This window comes from Equus przewalskii, chromosome 5 (assembly GCF_037783145.1).
Source record: "Equus przewalskii isolate Varuska chromosome 5, EquPr2, whole genome shotgun sequence".
Classification (NCBI taxonomy): Eukaryota; Metazoa; Chordata; class Mammalia; order Perissodactyla; family Equidae; genus Equus; species Equus przewalskii.
In genome coordinates, this window is record NC_091835.1 from 44,508,630 (window position 1) to 44,530,125 (window position 21,496).

A 21,496-nucleotide genomic window follows, 5' to 3' on the forward strand; every position below is an offset into this window, starting at 1 on the left:
TTGAACTGGGCCAGGCAGGATTTTGACAGGGAGAGAACGGATGGAGAATACAAAGTTCATTAAGATAGAGGATATTCCTGCAGAACAGTAACTAGTCTGGTTTAGGAGGCAGAAGTATGTAGTAGTTAAAAACCTGGAGTTAGAAAAAGCTGTGTTAAATTCCATTCATGAAACTGTTGTCTTAGATGAGTTCCTGAGTATCTCTTACCCCTGTTTCTTCATTGTAAATGGAGATGAAAAGAGTATCTGTCTTTTAAGGTGGTGTGAGGTTTAAATGAGAATGAACAGTATATACAGTCAGGCACTACATTAGGATGTTTCAGTCAATGACGGACCGCACGTATGGCAGTGGTCCCATAAGATTAGTACCCTATAGCCTAGGTGTGTAGTAGGCTATACCATCTAGGTTGTGTAAGTACACTATGATGTTTGTACAAGGACAAAATCGCCTAACAATGCGTTTTTCAGAATGTATCCCCATCGTTAAGTGACACATGACTGTAAAGTGTTTAGCTGGAGCCCAGTACCTAGTGAGTTCTCAGACAAGGAGACCTAGTCTACTACTACTGCTACTATTACTTTTATTGTTGTTGTTATATCATCATCATCATCATCATTAGCTAGAGTCCAAGATGCTTAAGGCGAGTAGCAAAGGGAACAATGGAATATTAGGTTAAATTCAGATCCTGGAGAGTAGGAATCTTAGGGATTTATTCTTTAAGTAGTTTAAGGTTTTGAGATGAAAAATGCCATGATCAAACCCATCTTATCTGTTGATTCCATGTTTCAACACTTTTTAGCTCCTCATACTTAAAAATGCTAGTGTTCTTTCGTTTCCATGTATTAAATATAAAAAACTGGACCAAGTCAACCCAAAAAACTTTTTTCTTTCTCAAGGCTAAATTTGTGATATTTGTGACAGAAGCACAAGTAAATGGATCTCCAGCATAAGTTGACACTGTTAACCGTCTCTAACCGAGTTTTCTAAATGCCTTTTTACCTTATGGGTTATCATTGTGAATCCCATTTCGCATTTTTGGTAATAAACTTAACAGCTGAAATTTTTTCTTCACCAAGGTTTTACATTTTTAAGTTATCTATGTATTCACTTTGGATTTTGACATTTAATAACTCCCTTGAAATACCTGGAAGAAATTATATCTACGATATAACACATACTTTGGGGGAGAAAATAAATGACAGACTCAAAGCAATTATACAAGTACTATTAAAAACATTAAATATGTGTCAAAAATTTAAAATGTAGGTTTAAAGGGAAGCTAGGTAAAGACCTAACTTATACATGTTAAGAAACTATTTATATTCTGTTTTCTGGTGGGGGTAAATCTAAAAACAGATAGCCTTTAATCAAACCTATTAGTTTTGTAATAGGAAGTTCTGTGAGAGACAGATAAAGCCTCTGTATTAAGTATGTAGTGTAAGCTATTTGTCTGAAATATACATCATTACTGTGGTTGTGTGTAATTTCTATTTAAGAGTTTCGGAACAGGAACCCATAGCCCTTCTGCTATGAGTGAAATACAGGATATGAGCATATATATTCATTGGCTAGGCAGTGCCCTGAAAAAAAACGTGTGCCATCCAGGGAGATCCTAGATGAGTTCTAGTTAATATGCAAAATGGATCCAGCTTGCAGGCATGTTATATTAATTCATGACTTCTGCAGAGTCTAGGTCAACACCATTCTTCCTGCTGAGTTCACAAACTTCTTTTTCCCCTCCTTTCTCCTTGCCTCGTGTGTTTTCAGGAATTTGCGAGTGATTCCAATATCCCAGTGATGCACGTGACTTGGCCAAAGTTTGTGGTGACCTTTTCTGATTATATCCTTACCCATGGATGAGAGTCGCTGGGCTCCATCACTTTCTCCTTTGCCAGCGTATACCTCCTTTGTTGAGCAGTCAGGGTCTCCGGTGGTGGCTGAGTGAAAAGGAATGAGGATAAAAAAGAAGGTGTGACTAATTAAAAAGTAGAGACAGAATTGTAACCTGAAAGTTGTTTGTGAAGAGTAGGAGAGAGGCAGCATTGTCTTTGTAAGTGGTTGGTAAGCGGTAACTGCAGTGACCCGGATGGCCTGCCCAGGAGCGTCACACAGTAAATACTCTCCATTCAGAGCCTTTTCAAGGTTCACCCATCTATAGATCTGCTCATGGGAAGCCTGTGGGTCTCCAGGTACAATGAAACAATCACCTACAGATAAAACTCCCCACAGGAAAATTAACACAACGTCTTTGTGAAAGACAGGTCACTGTAAAAAGTAACTCTACGTACTTATCATCAGTTGTTGAAAAAAAAGATTTATGATGACATTGAGGCATGATAATCTCAAATATGTTCTGCATTGTTTTTAAAAGCTTTGTGTTTAAAATTCATAGCACTTTCTAATCCTGATAAAGTAGCCTAATTTTCTAGCTTGCTTTTGTTCAGTAAAATGTATTTCTAAATCCATTTTAAGCAGCTATTTCTTCAATTTGAGTAATTTTCTCTCAAGTTAATAGATTCCACACAAGCATACCTGACTTTTAATGTTAATATATACTATATATTCCAAACTTGCTAGTGACAGTGGAAAGCACAATCAAAATGAAATTCAGTTGTTTAAAGCATATCTAGCTTGTTATTTTGTTAAAACGCTTCTTCATTTTACCCTTCTTTGCCAAAGTATAGCGATACCGAGTCACATTTTACCTTGTATTGAGGTTCCGTCTCCCTCCTCCCTCCCAGCAAATGTGAAGGAGAAGAGAACGCATTAGATATGGTTGTGTCATTTTAAGATAAGATGACCTTAAAACTACCATATCAATAGAGGACATTTGCTTAATGTAGCAAATCCCCCTACCTCAGTAAGGTGGGCTGTAGAGGCTGGCCAAAAAGGAAAGCATTTTGATTCTGAGGCATTTGGCATCGGTAACTTGATTTACAGATTGATGTTTTTATTGAGTCTAAAACACTTTGCTATTTTATCCAAATTATTATACCTATACAATTATAATGCCTGTGGGTATTTCTGGCATTTTCTTTAGACCATAGGTAACTGGCCTAATGTCATGAATCTTATTTTTTTCTTCCCAGCAATGCCACCAGCTCTGAAAAACACAGGCTAATGTGATGGAGGCAAAGATTTTTTTTCTTTAGGTAGCCAGACCAAGAGAAAACAACTTACATAACTGAGTCAATGTCGCCTCTAACAGTGCAGAGTCCCATTAAGAAAGCTTTGTCTTGTGCGCGACTGTTTGCACAACACCAGCACATAGCAGATGCTCAGGAAATATTAGCTGAGTGGATGTTGAAGGTTGGGAAGGAGAGTAGTTGCGTTGAGCACAGAACTGTGAGCACAAGTCCTACACAGTCATGAGTTGGTAAGTGTGGTTTTACAGTTATTCCTGTGTACTTATAAACTGAAAGCAAGGCCAGTTCCAACAGGATTAAGGGGCCAGCCAGCTGGACAGTTTCCTAGGGTGCTAATCCCTAAGACGAATTGAAACCACTGAAAATGTTCAAGACAGGGAAAATTGCATTTACTAGAATTCCTCCACTCTATGTGATTAGGATTGTCCCTAAGATGTTCTAGGGACATGCTCTTGTGTTCTCCAAGCAGATAGTCTCTGCTTTCTACAGAGCTCTTGTCTGGCTGAGTGAAGTCCTGAAATGTTGAGGCCAAGCCATATTGTTTGGACAAGAGAGAACAGTTAAATGCTGTCACCAGGGATCTTCTTACTCTACCTCTCAGCAGAATTAAGCCTTTTTTAAAAAATAAATTTAAACCAACATTTAAAGGAAATTAGCTTAAAAGGACATCAAACTGTAGCCTAGACAGGATGATGACAGATTTTGGTGGCTCATTGAAGCCCTTTAGACCAGTCCTGTCTAATAGTGATATGTAATTTTAAATTTTTTAACAGCCGCATTAATAAAGTCTAAAAAAAAGTGAAAGTAATTTAATAATATATTTTATTTAACCCAATAAATCTACAATATATCATTTCAATGGGTAATCAATATGAAAATTACTAGTGAGATCATTTACAGTCTATTTTTCATAGTAAGTCTTCAAAATTCTGCGTGTATTTTACACATATAGCACATCCGAGTTTGGACTGACCACTTGTCAAGTGTTCAGGAGTCACACTGGGGAGTGACTCCCATGTTGGACAGTGCAGCCCTGGACTGTGCACAGAGTAGAGTCCGTGACTCCCAGCTGACATTGTTGAGCTGGTCCTGAAAGGCCCTTTAATCCACATTCTCTCTCTTTGGCCAGCATGAAATTCTCAGTGTTGGTACCACTCTTTAAAAATCTTTTTAAGGAACTGTAATGATAAATGTGTTGAAGTATTTTTCTTCAAAAGTAATGCTTTAGTAGTTTAATGCTTGAATATGAGTGCCATTCATTTTGTTAACCTTATGTACGGAGTGAAGCAGTATCAACAGATAACTCTATTTTAAACCAGTGACAGCTCAATGTTATGTTATAATCGTTAATGATGTTTAGAGAGGAGGCCTGATTGTGTATGTCACACTTGGGAGCGAGTGGGAGACCCCTTCCAGAGAAGACTAGCAGCAGTCTTAAAACGTGAGTTCAGGAAAGGAGGTGAAGGTTCAGGTGATTATATATACTTGATTTTTCAAGTAAATGATAATTTTACTTAGAGTTAGTTTTAGTAGTTTTCCTTTTTATCCCCTTCTCCCTCATGAACATACACCCTTTTGTTTTTCAATTTAAATTGAGATGTAATTCCCGTAAGATGAAATTCACCCTGGAAAGTGTACAATTCAGGGATTTTTAGTCTATTTACAACGTTGTACAACCATCCCCACTATCTAATTTCAGAATCTTTTGTTTTAATTATAGGTCTTCTAGGACTCACTTACCCCTAACTCTCTTTCCTTGGTAACCTCCTTGATACTCAAAAGAGGGCGAGGGAAGGGGCCAGCCCAGCAGCATAGTGGTTAAGTTCGCATGTTACCCTTTGGCAGCCCAAGGTTTGTGTGAACCTACACACCACTCATCAAGCCGTGCTGTGGCGGCGTCCCACATACAAAGTGGAGGAGGATTGGCACAGATTTTGGCTCAGTGACAGTCTTCCTCAGTCAAAAAGAGGAAGAATGGCAACAGATGTTAGCTCAGGGCCAATCTTCCTCACCAAAAAAAGAGGTAGAGGGAGGGGGAGAGGTGAGAACTAAGAAGTGCAGCATGATTTTTTGGGAGCCCATTTCTGGACTGTTAACTCTATGTAGATATTTGCAAACATCCCCAGCCCTAATATAATATTAAAACATTAGAGGAGGTGTAGAGCTTGGTTTAGGAGACATTCTCTTGTTCTCAGTTTGACTATTGGTCCAAAATGCTGACAGTATAGCCTTGTAAACATTTCAGTTAAGTAATCTTTTTCTTTTTCCAAATTTGTAAAAGAAAAAAATTTAGAGTTGTTTGAAAGTTTAAACAATTTAAACCCACCCTAAAATAGATGTCATTTGCATCTCTAGCATTATTACAATTCTGAAAGTCATTTCAAATAAGGTAAGTTTTAGAAGTGAAAGGAAACTTCTGGCATATTAGACATAAGTCAAGGACTCTTGTTTATGTCAAGCAATTCTACCACATATCTTTGTATGATTAGGATAATTGTTTAGAATATTCTCCCAGGCACATTACTGTCAATTACTAAAGATTATATAGTCAGAGTCCCCACCTTGTATTCCGTTTGAATCACACTGTTTTGCATTATTTTAAATGGCCACATTTTTATTTTTATCGAGGGGAACGTAACTGCAAGGAATGTGGTTATCATGAGCTAATCTTACCCTTGGGGTATGTGAGATATTTTCTAACTCTGAGATTGTGATTGCTTTCTGATTGCCATTCTGCTCGAACATGCCTTCCTGCTTAATTATGGTGCTCGTTTGCCTTTCTCGTGTGACGGACTGGACCAATGGAAGAGTACTTCCAGAGCTCACTGTTCAGATCGAAGGAAAGAACTGAGAGAGCAGGTGTTTTTATTTATTTCCTTCTTAGGCTTTTTCTCTCTCTTTTAGAAAACATTTTCCCCCCTTTTCACAACGTTAGCTGTTATCCCTGAATCATGTAAGGATACATTTGTGATATAATAGTCTCCAGATTAAGTATTAGCACCATATCGATACCTCCACAGGGGCCTTCGGCTTCCATCTTTACTCTGGCCAGTTCTTCAGCCATAACAGTAGATCTTTATATCCTGCCCGAAATTATTTTCAAGGCTGTGTAGAGTGAAAGAATACAGTATCAAAGAAAATGTCTTAATTTGGGGCTTCATATTTTTGTGCAGTGTATTTGTTAAAAAAAATTTCTCATTGCAGATTGCAAGTATAAATTAGTGTCAGAATTACCATACAAAACTCTCTTGCTAACTTTAATCGATAATTTCTGAGAGAGTGATAGAAAACATGGTGCTAATGAATAATGTGCCCAGAAGCTCTTATTATGGGGTTGGCATGACTTCCACTTAATGACAAGCTTGCTCAAGCAGCAGTTGATTTTAAATCCTATTTTTCATTAGTGAAGTATAAAATGTTAATAGTACCTTCCGTTGTGCTGTTCTTCTGTAGCAAGGTAGCATGTATCTTTCATATTCACCAAGACTCTTTATGATCCTACTCGTAACTTCCTATCTCATAAATAAGATTAGTTCAGGAAATAAAAATGTATGTTTTCCCATTGTTAGCTATATGTTTTTCTAATAATCACATGTGAAGCTTATTATGCAGTAATAGCCTTAAGATATTATTTTTTTTTAAATGTACTACTTTGGTCTTAATACTAGTTTTTAATCTCTTCTTGTTTCTGTGAAGTCTGAATGAGATTTTCAAAATTGAATAATAATTTGATCCGTTAATCTTTTGAAGCTAGTAATTTTATTTTCTTCTCTTTGCAGTCTCTGAGGTTCGCAAATGAATAGAGCTTCATTACTGCAGTCTGCATTTAATAACCATTATCCATTATCTTGTAATTAAGACTCCCTGTAACGAATCATGAGGACAATGCAAAAATACATAGTACATTTCTTTAATGAACTGGAAAATGTTCATCTTGTTCTATTTAGTAATGAGTTGCTGAATAGTCATTAAATCCACTGGAGAATAGAGCTAGATGGATTTTGAAGACTGTCTTGAGTTTGTGGTTAATCTATTAGAATTAAAATTTCATCTTCTATTTTTATCAACAGCTGATTAGAAGTCATTCTGTTTGACCAAATTGATTAGAAGACCATATACAAGGGCAGCTGTTGTTTAATGAAAGTTTTTAATGAAACTGTACCATGGAGACTTGTAATTATAGGCCTTAGAAAAGCTTTGAGTTGCTTTAGACCACAAAAAAAGTATTGTGCTAGAGATTTCAAATTAGGAAAATAAAAAAATACAATTTAATATAATACTATGTTTATTATTAATTTTAATTTCAATTAATCACAGTTAAATACTAGTCTATTTAATGTGTTACTTTTGAGTTTTCATGCCTTTCATCTCGTAGTTTGGTCATTTTGTTGAAATTGTGGGCACTGATGAAAGAACATTTATATGGATGGTTATTTTAATTGTGAGATAGTTTCTCATAAGGTTTTTTTCCCCCAAGTTGAGCAGAGGTGAGCTTGGTTGATGTTGGGTTTACATGAGCTCTGAGGAGAGTCTGTGGTGCTCTGTGGTGTTGGTAATTCGAAATCTAGTATTTATTTCTCTAAGGTAATTTTGTTTTAGCAGAGGGGCAAGGGAAGCAATATTAAAATAAGAAGTAAAGCAAAAGTGTGTGCCTGCTTAGTCTCACTGGAAAATCCATTGTTCTTTTGACAGTAGTAAAATACTGATGTACTTTCTAAAGTATTTTGTGTAATTAAGGCTAGGTCTTATTCCTGGATTAAAAGAAATAGCCAGTGGTGCTTGCCTGCCTGAGCTCCTATTTTAATCTCTTGTGTGGTCTCTGACTCTCAATTGTCCTTCGTCAACCAATCCAACACTGACGCCAAATTTAACATATTAACACTGATTTCAGGTCATCAGACCCCATGTTTCCTAGGAGACTTTTACAGTCACATGTTTTAAAACACGCATTGACCCCCACCCCCCAATATCACCATCTCCCACCCTCATGCTCCCTGCCCCTCATGGAAATTCCTTAGATGGATCCGTTTGTTATTGTTTGGGCATGTCTTATAGTTTCTGTGCTTTTGCTGTTTCTTCTAATGGTGGTCTTCTTCCATTTGCCTTCTCATCTTTACATTTTATTCCTCCTTCAAGGTCTATACCAAATTGTACTTGTTCCTTGAACCCTTCCCTTATCATTCTAGCTAAAGTGAATCTCTCTGAATCTGTCCAACTCTTGTTGACTGTAATAGTTACTTGGCATATATCTAAAACAGGTTAAGTTACCATATATAATCTCTATGTCCATCCATACCTGATTTCTAGATAATAAAGGCTAGCCTTAATATTTAAGGACTTCTGGTTTCAGTTTTGACATATGAAGAGCTTAGAAGTTGTCATTCCTGTCCTTAGAACAAGAAAAAGCTGAATAAACTGAAAATTAGTGACTTTTCTCAGACCCATCAAAGAACCTAGGTCACAGGACAAATTGCCACCTTGAAATCTGGAGAGAGAGGCAAATTCTGAGAGTCACAACCGAGGTCTGCTTGCCTGCTGGAGCCATAAACTGGTAGGAACACTTAAATGGTAATTTTGACAAATTGTTGGAGGCTGAGTGTGGTCCCAACCCTTTTGTGAGTTTTAACTCCAGGAACTCCATTCTCACAGTGAAGAGCCAAGAAAGAACCTCTTTTGGCTGTGGCAGGGGAAGGGGAAGATAATCATTGCAAAATATACCCAGAGCATTCTCTTTAACAGAGGCCTACTCTCGAGGGCAAAAGACTTTACTAGAGTCTTATCCCATCCAGGAGAGCATTTTCCTTCTAGTCTTCCTGCCTCTTCAAAGTTGGAAAGAAAAGCTAAGACACTCTTGTGAGGGTTACAGCCCAGGGACACAGGCCTACTAAAAGACTGAAATTTAATCATAAGATTATAAAATACTTCCTCTCTCCCTTATATTACCACCTCACCATTAATCTAATAATGCAGTAATGTAATCCAGTGGATTACAGCTAACAGAGCTAACAGACATAGACTCTCTGTGAGGAGGAATATTTAGTAAGCCCAAAATGAACAGGGGAGAAAAAAACAAGGATATTATTGGATTTGAAGCCACTGGAACCTATGGCTACAGCAAACATTAAACACAGCCCAACTCCAAGTCACAGTCACACTAAAGGCCTGTTTGTGTCAGTTCCTGTTACCCAATATGTCATATTTGGCTTTCAACAAAAAATTATAAGAGATGCTAAAAGCCAAGAAAAAACAGAGTCTGTAGAGATAAAGTAAACATGAGAACCAGATTCAGATATAACAGAGACATTGGAATTATCAGAAAGAGAAATTTAAAATAACTCTGACTAATATGTTAATGACTCTAATGGAAGAAGAAGACGACATGAAAGAGTAATAGGCGATGTAAGCAGAGATGCGAACTCTAAGAAATAGTCAAAAGAAAGTGCTAGAAATGGAAAACACTGGAACAGAAATGAAGAATGCATCATGACCTTATCAGTAGACTGGATTCAGCGCATTGCTAGATGGGCTTATTGGTAGATTATGGAAAGAATCAATGACCATGAAGATAGGGGAAAAGAAACCTCCTAAACTGAAATCTAAAGAGAAAAAAGGCTAAAAATAATAGAACATAACATCTGAAAACTGGGGAAATTTCAAAACGTGTGACATATGTGTAACTGGAATACCAGAAGAAGAAGAAAGAGAAAATGGAGCAGATAACATATTTGAAGTAATAATGGCCAAGAGTTTTCCAAAATTAATGAGATACCAAACCACAGATCCAGAAAGCTAAGAGAACACCTAGCAGGATAAATATCAAAGAAATTATACCTAGATATATTATATTCAAACTGAAAAAAACCAAAGACAAATAGAAAATATTGAAAAAGAAGCAGAGAAAGAAATATCTATAGAAGAAAAAGGAAGTAATTACAGTGGTCTTCTCATTAGAAACCATGTCAACAAGAAGTGTATAGAGTGAAATACTTAAAATGTTAACAAAAAAAAACTCACCAATCTAGAAATTTATATCCATTGAGGTCATCCTTTAAAAGTGAAGGAGTGCAGCCATTCAAAAACTGAGGGAATTCCTTGCCAGCAGACCTGCCCTGTAAGAAATGTTAAAACATGTTCTTCAGGGAGTAGGAAAATGATAGAGGTCAGAAACTCTAATCTACATGAAAAAAGGAAGAGTGTTAGACAAGGAATAAATGAAGAATAAAAATTTTTCTTTCTTGGTGCCGGCCCAGTCATGCGGCGGTTAAGTATGCACACACATTCTGCTTCCGTGGCCCCAGGTTTGCAGGTTCGGATCCGGGTGCAGACATGGCACCACTTGGCAAGCCATGCTGTGGTGGGGGTCCCATATATAAAGTAGAGGAAGATGGGCATGGATGTTAGCTCAGGGCCATGCTTCCTCAGAAAAAAAGAGTAGGATTGGCAGCAGTTGGCTCAGGGCTAATCTTCCTCAAAAAAAAAAAAATTTTTTTTTCTTTCTCAATTGATCTAAAAGTTAACTGTTTAAAGTAATAATAGTAATGATGTGTTGAGTTATTATACATATAGATAAGTGGAATGGATGACAGCAATATTATAAGGTACAGCAGAGAGGAAATAGAAATACTTTGTTAAAAGGTACATGCAGTACCTGTGTAGTGGTGTACTGTTATTTGAAGGTGGACTTAGATTGGTTAAAAATGTAAATGGAAAACTCTAGTGCAATTACTAAAAGAAATGTACCAAAGAAGTATAATTGATATTCTGAGAGGAGATAAAATGGAGTCACCGAAAATGTTCAATTAAAGTCAGAGAAGGCAGAAAAAGAGGTGTAAACGTTAATAAAGAGAAAATACAAATAGAAAAGCTGTAGCATTGTAGATATTAATCCAAATAAATCAATAGTAATTTTAAATATTATTGGTCTAAATATACCCACTGAAAAACAGATTGTCAAAAAACAAGACTCTGCTATATGTTGTATATAAGAAATCCACTTTAAAGATGAAAACTTAACAGGTTCTAAGTAAGGGGATGGGAAAAGATATACCATGCTAACACAAATCAAAGTAAAGCACAAGTAGCTATATTAATTTCAGATAAAGCAGACATCAGACAATGGAAAATTATGAGGGATAAAGAAGGGAATTGCATAATAATAAGAGGGCCCATTTCTCCAAAGAGACGTAAAATCCTAAACATGTTTGCACCAAACAACAGAGCATCAAAATATGTGAGGCAAAATCTGATAAAGCTGAGAAGAGAAATAGACAAATCTGCTGTAATAGCTGGAGACTTCAAAGACCCTCTTTCAGTAAATGATAGCTCAAGCAGGCAAAATATAAGCAAGGATATAGTTGACCTGAATAGCATTATCAATCAACATGATCAAATGGACAGTTATAGAAAACTCCATCCAACAACAGCAGAATACATATTCTAGGTTCACATGGAAAATTCACCAAGATTGGACACATTCTAGCCCATAAAACACATCTTAACAAATTTAAAAGAATAGAGGTCATGCACAGTATGTTCTCAGACCACACTGGAGCTAAATTAGAAAAATCAGTAATAGAAAGATAGCTGAAAATGCCCAAATAGTTGGAAATTGAATAACACATGGTTCAAAGAATTCTCAAGAGAAATTACTTAAAAACATTTTGAACCAGATGAAAATTAAAATACAACTTACTAAAATTTGTGGGATACTGCCAAAGCAGTGCTTAGAGAGAAATTTATAGCGTTAGATGTGTATATTAGAAAAGAAGTATACTCTAAAATCAATAACCTCAGCTTCTACCTTAGAAAAGTAGAGAAAGAACAACAATTTAAGTATAAAGGCAAGCAGAAGAGAAGAAAAATTAGAGCAGAAATCAGTGAAATTGGCCACAAAAGCAATAGAGAAAATTTAAAAACCCTAAAAGCTAGTTCTCTGAAAAAATCAGTAAAATTGATAAATCTCAGTTTTATCAGACTAACCAAGAATAAAAGAGAGGAGACATAAATTACTGATATCAGAAATGAAAGAAGGGTGATCATTACTGCTCTAATGAACATTAAAATGATAATAGAGAAATACTATGAACAACAGTATTTGCCCACAATTTGATGACATAGATGAAATGGGTCACTTCCTTGAAAGATATAAACAACCAAAACACACTAGAGGAAGTAGTCTGAATAGACCTATATCCGTTAAAGAAATGATACCAATGATCGTATGGTTAACAATATTGATAGCACTATACGTGGATACTGGATGTGAACAATTAAATAAATAGATGGCAGATGGCAGGTGCCAGGTTTCTCACCATTGGAGTGAGAGTTTACAGATCAGCAATGGGGTGAGGCTAGAATGATCTATATGGTAATGGGTCAGAGTTGGAGACATCACTATAACTCATGTTTAGTTTAATATAGATATAGACAGTTACACATGGAATTATTGATAGATATGTGTATATAATGGGTTAGTATATACATATATATTTCCTTGCTCAGTCAGCTGAGAGGGCCTAAAAGCAAGACCCCTACAGTAGCAATGAGTACATCTAGCACCAAGATCTTGATTTCTAATACCGTTCTCCACTAAAAGGAACGAGGGCTCTTTGGAGAAATGGCTTATTCTAGGCCTCGAGTATGTCAAAGGAATAAGGAAGGAATTGAAAGAGTTCCCAATGGCCAAAGCTAGAACCATTTAAGCAACAAAATTAAGTAATATTGGCTTATAAACCCAAGTATAAAATAAATATCTTTGAGTCTGTACTGATATAAATAAATGATTGTAAATAAATGGAGAAGAGACAAATCTCCCAAGCAAAAAACTCCAAACAATTTATGTAATTATTGCCCCCCCCGCCGAAAGAGATGGATTGTGACTACCCATTCCTGAAGTGTGGGATACACATAAGGACTTCTTTGCAAAGAGTACAGTGTGGAAAATAGGAAAAAGGGAGTGACTTTATAGTGGAGAAACTTGGCAGATACTCCCTCTGCCAGGTGCTCAAGGTCAACATCAACAGTGGTAAGTCGTGTTGATAGGATATACCCTTGATAGGATGTGCTGAAAATGGCATTTTACCTCTATGGTCTTCCTCCCTAAAAACCCATAACCCCTGTTTAATCATGTGAAAAGCATCAGACAAGTCCCAACTGAGGGAAATTTTACAAAATACCTAACCGGTACTCAATACTGTTAAGGTCATCAAAATGAAGAAAGTCTAAGAAACACTCACAGCTAAGAGGAGCCTTTGGAGACATGATAAATATATTGTATCCTGGATGCGATTGGATTGTGGGTAAAACTAAGGAAATCTAAATAAAGTATGAATTTTGGTTAAAAATAACATATCAATATGAATTCATTAATTATAACAATGTGCCATACTAATAGAAGTTGTTAGTAAAAGGGAAACTGGGTATGGGGTATATATATGGAAACTGTACTATTTCACAATATTTCTGTAGAGCTAAATCTATTCTAAAATTAAAAGTTTATTTAAAAATAAATAGAACAATATTTTCTTATGAGCCACTTGCCCAGTTTTGTTACTGGACGTGGAATGAAGCCTGAAACTGTCTTCCCTTCCCCATTAGTCAGTTAAAGGTGGAAAATATTGTAGTTTGCTTTTCCTTTGTAGCTGTGGCCATCCATCCACCCATCCAAAATTCCTTTATTGAGCTTCTCACGTATGTGTGTCATGCTTCGGGGATGTGCGTAAGCAAGATAGAGCACCTGCCTGAAACATGCTTACAATATAGTCAAGAAAGGGGGCTAGACAGACAGATAATTGTAGGCCACTGTTACTACTCCCGGGCTACTGTGGCTACTGTGGTAGGTGCTCTGTGCTGCTCCTCCCAGATACGTTAGGAGGAGAGTCTCCTCCCTTACTCAGCCTCTGGACTCTTCCAAGGGAGTTTGGCTCTTTTGGTTAACTTTAGATGGTATGATTTTTAAGTGACCATACCTTTTGTTTAGGCCTCCAGATGTGGTCTTTGTCTTTTATCTTAATCATCTCCTCTTCCAAGATGCTTAAAAGAATTTAGATGATATCCAGTGTTGTACCCGAACGCCTTCTAATGAATCGAAAGACAATGTCATGTAATACAAAACACATCTTGGTCTCACTGTGAATTCTTTTGGGATGTTCCCCTCACCTTCTTACATCTATTTGAAGGCTTGAAGCTCTTCTGTTTGATTGTCTTTCTTCTGATGTTGTGGGGGCCACGCATCGGCTTCGTAGTCCTATTCATTCAATTCATTCATTCATTCATCAACTTAGCACATGCCCACCTCGGGGCTTTTGCACTCTCTGTTTCCTGCTTGTGATGCGCTTTTCACAGATTCTCTTCATTCAGTCTCTGAATTTCACTTATCAGAGGTTCCTTTATGATGACTCTGTTTAAATATAGCTACCCCTCCCCAGCTCCACCACTCTCTGTCTCATTATGTTGCATCCCCTCTCTATCTCATTACGTTGCATTATTTCTCTTCATAGCACTTCTCTCTCCCTGACATTTATGATATATTTATTGGTTTATTGTCTTTCTCTTCTAGAAAATCTGCTCGCTTTGTTTTGTTTAGTGGTCTATTCCCAGCATCTAGAACAGAGTCTAGTGTATAGTAAGTTCTCAGTAAATATTTGTTGAGTGAATGCTTGTGTGACAGGTAGTCTCCATTTCTCCCAATGGGCCTACAGACCCAAAGTAAAGAAGGCTTCTGATGACCTGTTCTGATGGATCAGAATTCCTATGGTATTTTTACAGATTGCAACCCTACCTAGGTGCTTGCTCCGTTTATATTTGTATAACACTTGAGAGTTTTCAAGGTACTTTCACATAGATTGTCTCTTTTGATTCCTGTATAACACTGTGAAGCAATTAAGAATTTTCGGATGTATTGTACAAATGAGAAAGTTTAGGAGATGGAATTTGCCAGGTAAATATCAGAGCCAGAGCTGGAAACCAGATCTCCTGACTTCTAGCTCATCAAGTGATAACCCAGGATCTATGCTCATCTCCACCTGCACCTAGAATGTGTATGGTTTTGAGGGCAAGGACTTGAATTATTTGGTTATGTATTTTCCACTGTGCCTTTCACACAGTGTGCTTACTAAAGGTATATTGATTTGAATCTTGACCCAGAGAATAGTCGTGGAAGTATCTTTTCCAGTTGAAACTAGAGGAGAAAGTTTTGACCACTTCTATTGCCCACTTTTTTGATGGACCTTGAGAGAATCTCTGAGATTAGCCTTAAGGGTGGTTCGAAGATTCAGTGGGCTAGGGCTGTGACTTTGGACAGGAATCACCTAGGAACCTGGTTTATATTCAGATTCAAATTCAGTTGGTCTAGAGTAGGGCCTCAGAGTCTGCATTTTTAACAGGCTGCCTGGTGGTGCCCATGCTGCTGGTCTGGGGTCCACACTTTGAGGATTTTTGGGGATAGGTAACCACATGAAAAGTGGAGTCTTTGTTTGGCTATCTTGACTATGTGATCCTAGGTAAGTTTCTTGGAGACACTGTAGAGTATTGTTTAAGCTGCATTGCTTTGGTTAGAATTCTGCCTCCCCTACTTACTAACTCTGGGGCCTCAAGCAAGTTACTTAACTTTTCTGTGCCTCAATTTCCTCTTTAAAGATGAGGATCATGTTAACACTTAACTTGCGCGGTTATTGTGAGAATTGACTGAGTTAACACTTGTAAAGCACCTGGAAGAGTGCCTAGTGCACAGTGAATCTTAACTATTATAATTTCTTTGTATCCTTGTGCTATTCTGTTAAACTAGGTTTAAGATACATTTGAGAGACAGGAAGTTGTTGAAAATATTTGCAAGTTATGAAATAGCGTGGTGTCTTTCGTGAAAATCTTAATAGCGCCTTCATTAACGAACACGCAGTAGAAATCAGCTAATGGTGATTCTTCTTGTGTTGTCAAGGCTGTACTGTGTACTTTCTCTGAAGCATAGGAAAATGAGGGGAAAACAAGTAGGCCCTCCAGTTTTGTATTAAAGCATCATGATATAGGATATTAGACACAGGGAATAAAATGGTTTTTATTCCTCTCAGTTATTCATTAAATAAACCAACTCAATTTTAATTGGAGATATGGAAATATAGAGGCAAGAGTCCCTGGGGTCAGTGAGAATCCATTTGGTCCTTAATTTAATTCATCTTATAATAAAGGGGACAAATCATATGGACAGAATTATTTTAAAAAGAGATTTCGTTTTTAGTTTTTCAAATAATTAGTGAAAAAATAAAGTTGTGTTCCTCAGGAAAAAAATTTACGTGACTCATTTCTGCCACTGACTCACAAGTGTAAAAAATAAGTTTTTTAATTAACATGGAGTTTTTCTTCCTTTTGTTTTAGGATCAGATTTTATTAAGACCTCTACTGGAAAAGAAACAGTAAATGCCACCTTCCCCGTAGCTATAGTAATGCTACGGGCCATTAGAGATTTCTTCTGGAAAACTGGAAACAAGGTATATTATTGCCAGCAAATCTTTCTTCGGAGTAAAGATTGTGTTATTTATAATACTAGTTACAGCCCCGATAACTGTCTTTACATGCAAAAGGTGTGAATGAGTTACCTTTATTAAGATAAATGTTTAATTTACCTTTCCTTACAAAAGAACACATTCACAAGAAAAATGTGCCATTAACAGGAAGTGAGTGTGAGTGTGGGAGCAGGTATGTGTGATCAAGATGTAAACTCACTTTATGTCCCTTTATTAACCGAAGACAATTTTATCACTGACAAGGGATTCCTAAATGGGTTCTTTTAACGAACTAATTCTGCTGCAACACAGAGACTTTCTGGTAAGGTGTTGGCCAGCGAAAACAGGTTAATGCAGAAATTAAACTTCCTTGAGGAATGGAAAGAATTGCAGAGTAACATTTATTGAATGATAAGCTGTGGTGGTGATATGAAAGTATGCAATATAATGGGAAATAATCTTTTCCTGTCATTATTGAAGGACACACATAAATTGGTTTTTCTGTTGGGAAACCCCCGGTCCAGAAAAACTTATTACTTTTAATAATATGAGGTGAAGAGAAAATTCTCGAGGAGATGAACTTATTAAACAAAATAATGAAATGCTGTGAAACAGCAGGGAAAAGGTAGCTAGACGTTATATAGCTCTTGAATTAAATATCCATTTTTGCGTTTTATGGCAGTTGGATGTGCTCTTTGCAAGACTGTTAAGCTGAGGAGGGTATATGCTAGCTTTTGTCAGCTTTTCGAAAAATAATACACATATATATATTTTTTTTTTTTGAAACATACAAAGTTAAAAGGAAAAATGCGTATGAGGTGTTTTTTAAAATGAGTTTGGATTTTCCTTTTCACTTCAAGTTGCTTGTTTAGCTACAAACTATCTCAAAGGATTTTTTTTTTTTACATCATTGTAGAGAAAGGTAATTTCTTTTCTTAAATGAGACTTTCCCTTCCTCAGAAGGCATCTTTTAAAACCAATCTCAATGGCTGCTGCATAGAACCCCAAAAAAGCCCTTTAATCGTTTGCCAACTGGATGTGATGACTTTATATGTGACTGTCGCTTCAGTTTATAAATGTACTGGGTTTGAGAGGAAATGAACTCCTTCCAGAATTTTCTCCTTCAAAATAACTTCATATCTTTAAAAAGTACAAATAGGATTAGTATCCACGGTGACCTACATGTTAAAGTTGACCCAACTTGAGTAACCTTTACTTGGTAGACTTTCTGCAGTGATTCAAATAAAAAAATTTTTAAGAAAAGCTATAAAAATGAGAACTCCATCTTTGGGCCCCCCAAGTGAGACCACCACCATTCACTAGACCGGTGGTTCTTATTCTTGGCCAAAGAACATCCAAATAGATATGAAGCTTTTTATACCTATCGATGCCTGGGCCCTCATCCCTGGCGTTCTGGATCACGGGTAGACCTCAGGAATCTATGTTTCATAAGCTCCATAGTCAGCGTTAAAACTCGCCACTGGGGACCCAGTCCTGTTTTGTTATCAACAAACATTTATTAAGTCATTAACTATGCGCCATGTTAACATATGTTAAATGCTACAGATAGAAAAAGGAGCAAGTCCCTTCCCAGGAGAGCCCTTAGACGACAAGCAAACAGTTTCGTTAGAGGTTATAAGTGCTCCATGTTCTAGACCATAGTACAGAGGGAGGATCACTTTGCTGTCTTTCAATACTTTCTTTTTAATTGTATTGACCCCTTCAACAAAGTTCATCCCAGTTTTATTAGGAAGCAGACAGGTACAGGTCAAGTCGTACTCGTGTAACCACTATAGTGAAGATCTGTGGATGTATCTGCAAATCAGATGCTTCCTTTCAGGTTGTTGACAAGTTGCCTGGGATTAGGCTGTAAAGTTTCTACATCATTGATTTAAGGGGTGTTTTAAAATGTGATGGGCCGCCTTTCAGACCATGATTAGTGTCACTCCTGAGCAGCAGAGGTTTAATATTTCATAACTGATTTCATTGCAGATTTATGTTTTCCATATTCTCTCCCTTAAAAAAAATATAGGATGAACTTATGCTGGAACCTCTCTTTAGCAACATTGCCAAACTTGCTGACATAACTAAACTATATAGAAAAATCTATAGGCGGCATTGCCTAATTGACAGAAATGTTCCTATGATTAACATTGATGCTAATATTACCTAATTGATTTTTTTTTTTACCTCTTCTTAATAAATAACCTCATCCTGCTTATCTCCCCCGTTCCCTCCACCTCTCGTCACTCTTACAGACTCACTTGGGCTCCAGGGTGATAGGCAGATAGGGTTAGAATCTCAGGCTGCTGCTTAGCTGCGTGACATTGTGTGCTTGAGGCAGGGGAAAACAGGAGACTTACTGATATTCCATGTGAGCATTGACGAAGGTCTAAATTAAAACAGTAGAAGTGAGAGTAGAGAGGAAAGTATGCCTACTGGAAGCTATGGAAGTTAAGATGGTAGACTTGGTAGATCTTGACTGTTGATTGATTGGGTGTGGTGTGGTGAGGAAAATGGCAGTGTCAAAGTGAAGTATGAGACTTCTAGCTTGGGTTGATAATGGGGCCATTCATATATTGTCTCCCTTCTCTAGTATTCTGTTAGCAGTCCTCCCCTGCTCGTGCCACCTATCAAACCAACAGCTCTGAGCGTCAGAGATGTGAGCTTTAGTACTTGGGCTGTGAGGTGTTTTTTTCATTGCTCCCATCCGTAAAATCTCCCCTCTACTGGCTAGACAAGTTCCTGAGACAAGTAAATCCAGATAAGCAGGTTTTACTGTATATAGAACACGTTTATCCTTTTCTGATGGAGCCAGGGACATCATTTGTAAACATCAGATATTGGCTGAAATGTGCTATTTTATGGTCACCTTCAAAGACTACTGAAGTGTGAAGAGCCCCTACACTGTCTTTTTCTACTGTGCTTAACTGGTCTGGCTGCTTTATATAACTCTGTCTACTTACAACTTAGAAAAAAGGTCCCTGCAGTTTAGTTGATTAAAACAACTGTCAGCTCCCTTTGTTGATTGCTGCCAGTTTGGTTCCCGTGGCCTCACCTCTTCTCTTCTTCTTTTATATATACGTATCTGTCTGTTTCCCCCTCAAGATGGAGGCTGAAAGGTGACTATACAGGCTTACTTGTAGAAATGTAGAACGAATGAGCTTTTGTGATAGTTGTTTTCCTGTTTATTGACACCTCTCTTGTTTATCCCAGGTTCACAACTGTACTCTAGGTGGTTGAGGTTTATGACTTTCCAATAAGTGAAATGTTAATGAGGGTTATTAACTCTCATTAGTGTCTCTTCAGAAGCAGCAACATTCTTCCCATTAATCTTGAAAAAGTCATTTTGTGGTGTGAATGGGCATGAGTCAGTGATCTAAGCTCCTTTGCTGGGTGAAATGAAATAGACTTTAAAAAAGGGAGAGAGAAAGAATCGAGACCTTATATTATTGCAGTACCATTTTTTAAAGCAATCTAATAACATAAACATTGTTCTCTTTCCCATCTTCCCTTTTAGATAGGCTTCAAACCAGCAGGAGGCATCCGCAGTGCAAAGGATGCCCTTGCTTGGCTCTCTCTCATAAAGGAGGAGCTAGGAGATGAGTGGCTGAAGCCAGAACTCTTTCGAATAGGTGCCAGCACTCTCCTTTCGGACATCGAGAGGCAGGTGAGTCATAACCCATTGGAACAAATTGACAAGTATTTTTGAGAAGGAAATGAAAAGTCACCCATTGGGCTATGAGAACTAGAGGTGAAACTCATCTCATTTACCCCTTCATACCCAAACCTCTGCCTTCTTCCAAGCAAACCTCCAACTGAAGTAGGTTGGATGCAGATTCTGTTGAAGCACATGATAGTGGGGCTTTATAATGAAATGTTAATTAAAATGATTAATTATGTATAGTACAATTATTAATTGATGCATATAATAATACAGTAATTATTAATTAGCTAAACTATTTTCTCCCCAGATTTACCATCACGTGACTGGAAGATATGCAGCTTATCATGATCTTCCAATGTCTTAAATCAGCGACGAATTCCAGAAAAGTTTTTTACGAAGTTTAAAAATTATTTTTCTGCATAATTGCCAAAATTATTTAATTAAAAAATGAGGGAATAGGCAACTGACTTTTTTCTCTTGAAATTTCCGTTGAATTTAATTCAAAGAATTAAAGAAAAAAACCCAGCTTGTCTACACATGGTACTCATTTCAGGCGTGTTTGTAATGGTCTTAGTTCCTAGAAGATCTGAACTATTAATTTTGTGAAGGTTTTCTCTTAAAGACTCTGAGTAAAATGTTAATGATAGCTTTGACCATGTTAAATTCTAATGGAAAAAAAAATGTTAAACTGCCCAAGAAATGTGCTCTAGCAAAAGAAAATATAGCATCCTGATCTGCTGACTGTACTGTGACTAAACTTCAAGAGTCACTGACTCAGCACTAATTTCTGCTGTGAAAATCCGTCTTTAATTTTTGCAACAGATATGCTCCTTTATTAATCGTTTTGCTAATGAAATTTCTGTTGTTATATAAAGCTATGGATATCATAGAATTTTTTAATTAAGAAATCCCTGTAGTTGTTTATTTTAAAAAAGGAAACTTTAAATTGTAACAATACATATTGAAAAATTAATCCATTAAACATATAATGAAGTTTTATCAATGACTTTCTGACTCTATCTCAGAGTCCTTGGGTATTTATCTCAGATAAAACACCTCAGTACATTATTAATGAATACAACTGATGTATATATTCTGAAACTTTTAAGATTTTCTGATCGAGTGAATAGGAGAAAAAGAGCAAGCACTAATAGCACTTAACATGTGCTACACTCTTTACTGATAG

General features: G+C 36.9%; 1 protein-coding gene across 3 annotated transcripts in view; it reads left to right on the plus strand.

Moving 5' to 3' along the window:
- Positions 1–21,496, plus strand: part of DERA (deoxyribose-phosphate aldolase) — a 228,923-nt gene that overhangs the window by 80,664 nt on the left and 126,763 nt on the right. For 2 of the 3 annotated variants that reach the window (XM_008515597.2, XM_070619222.1), the window contains 3 exons: positions 16,516–16,628; positions 20,164–20,313; positions 20,618–21,309. In XM_008515597.2, coding sequence (XP_008513819.2) covers positions 16,516–16,628; positions 20,164–20,313; positions 20,618–20,674 — 320 coding nt within the window. In that variant the 3' untranslated portion in view covers positions 20,675–21,309. Of the gene's footprint in view, positions 1–16,515; positions 16,629–20,163; positions 20,314–20,617; positions 21,310–21,496 lie in introns of those variants that run through there. The other variant, XM_070619221.1, reaches the window with a different exon arrangement.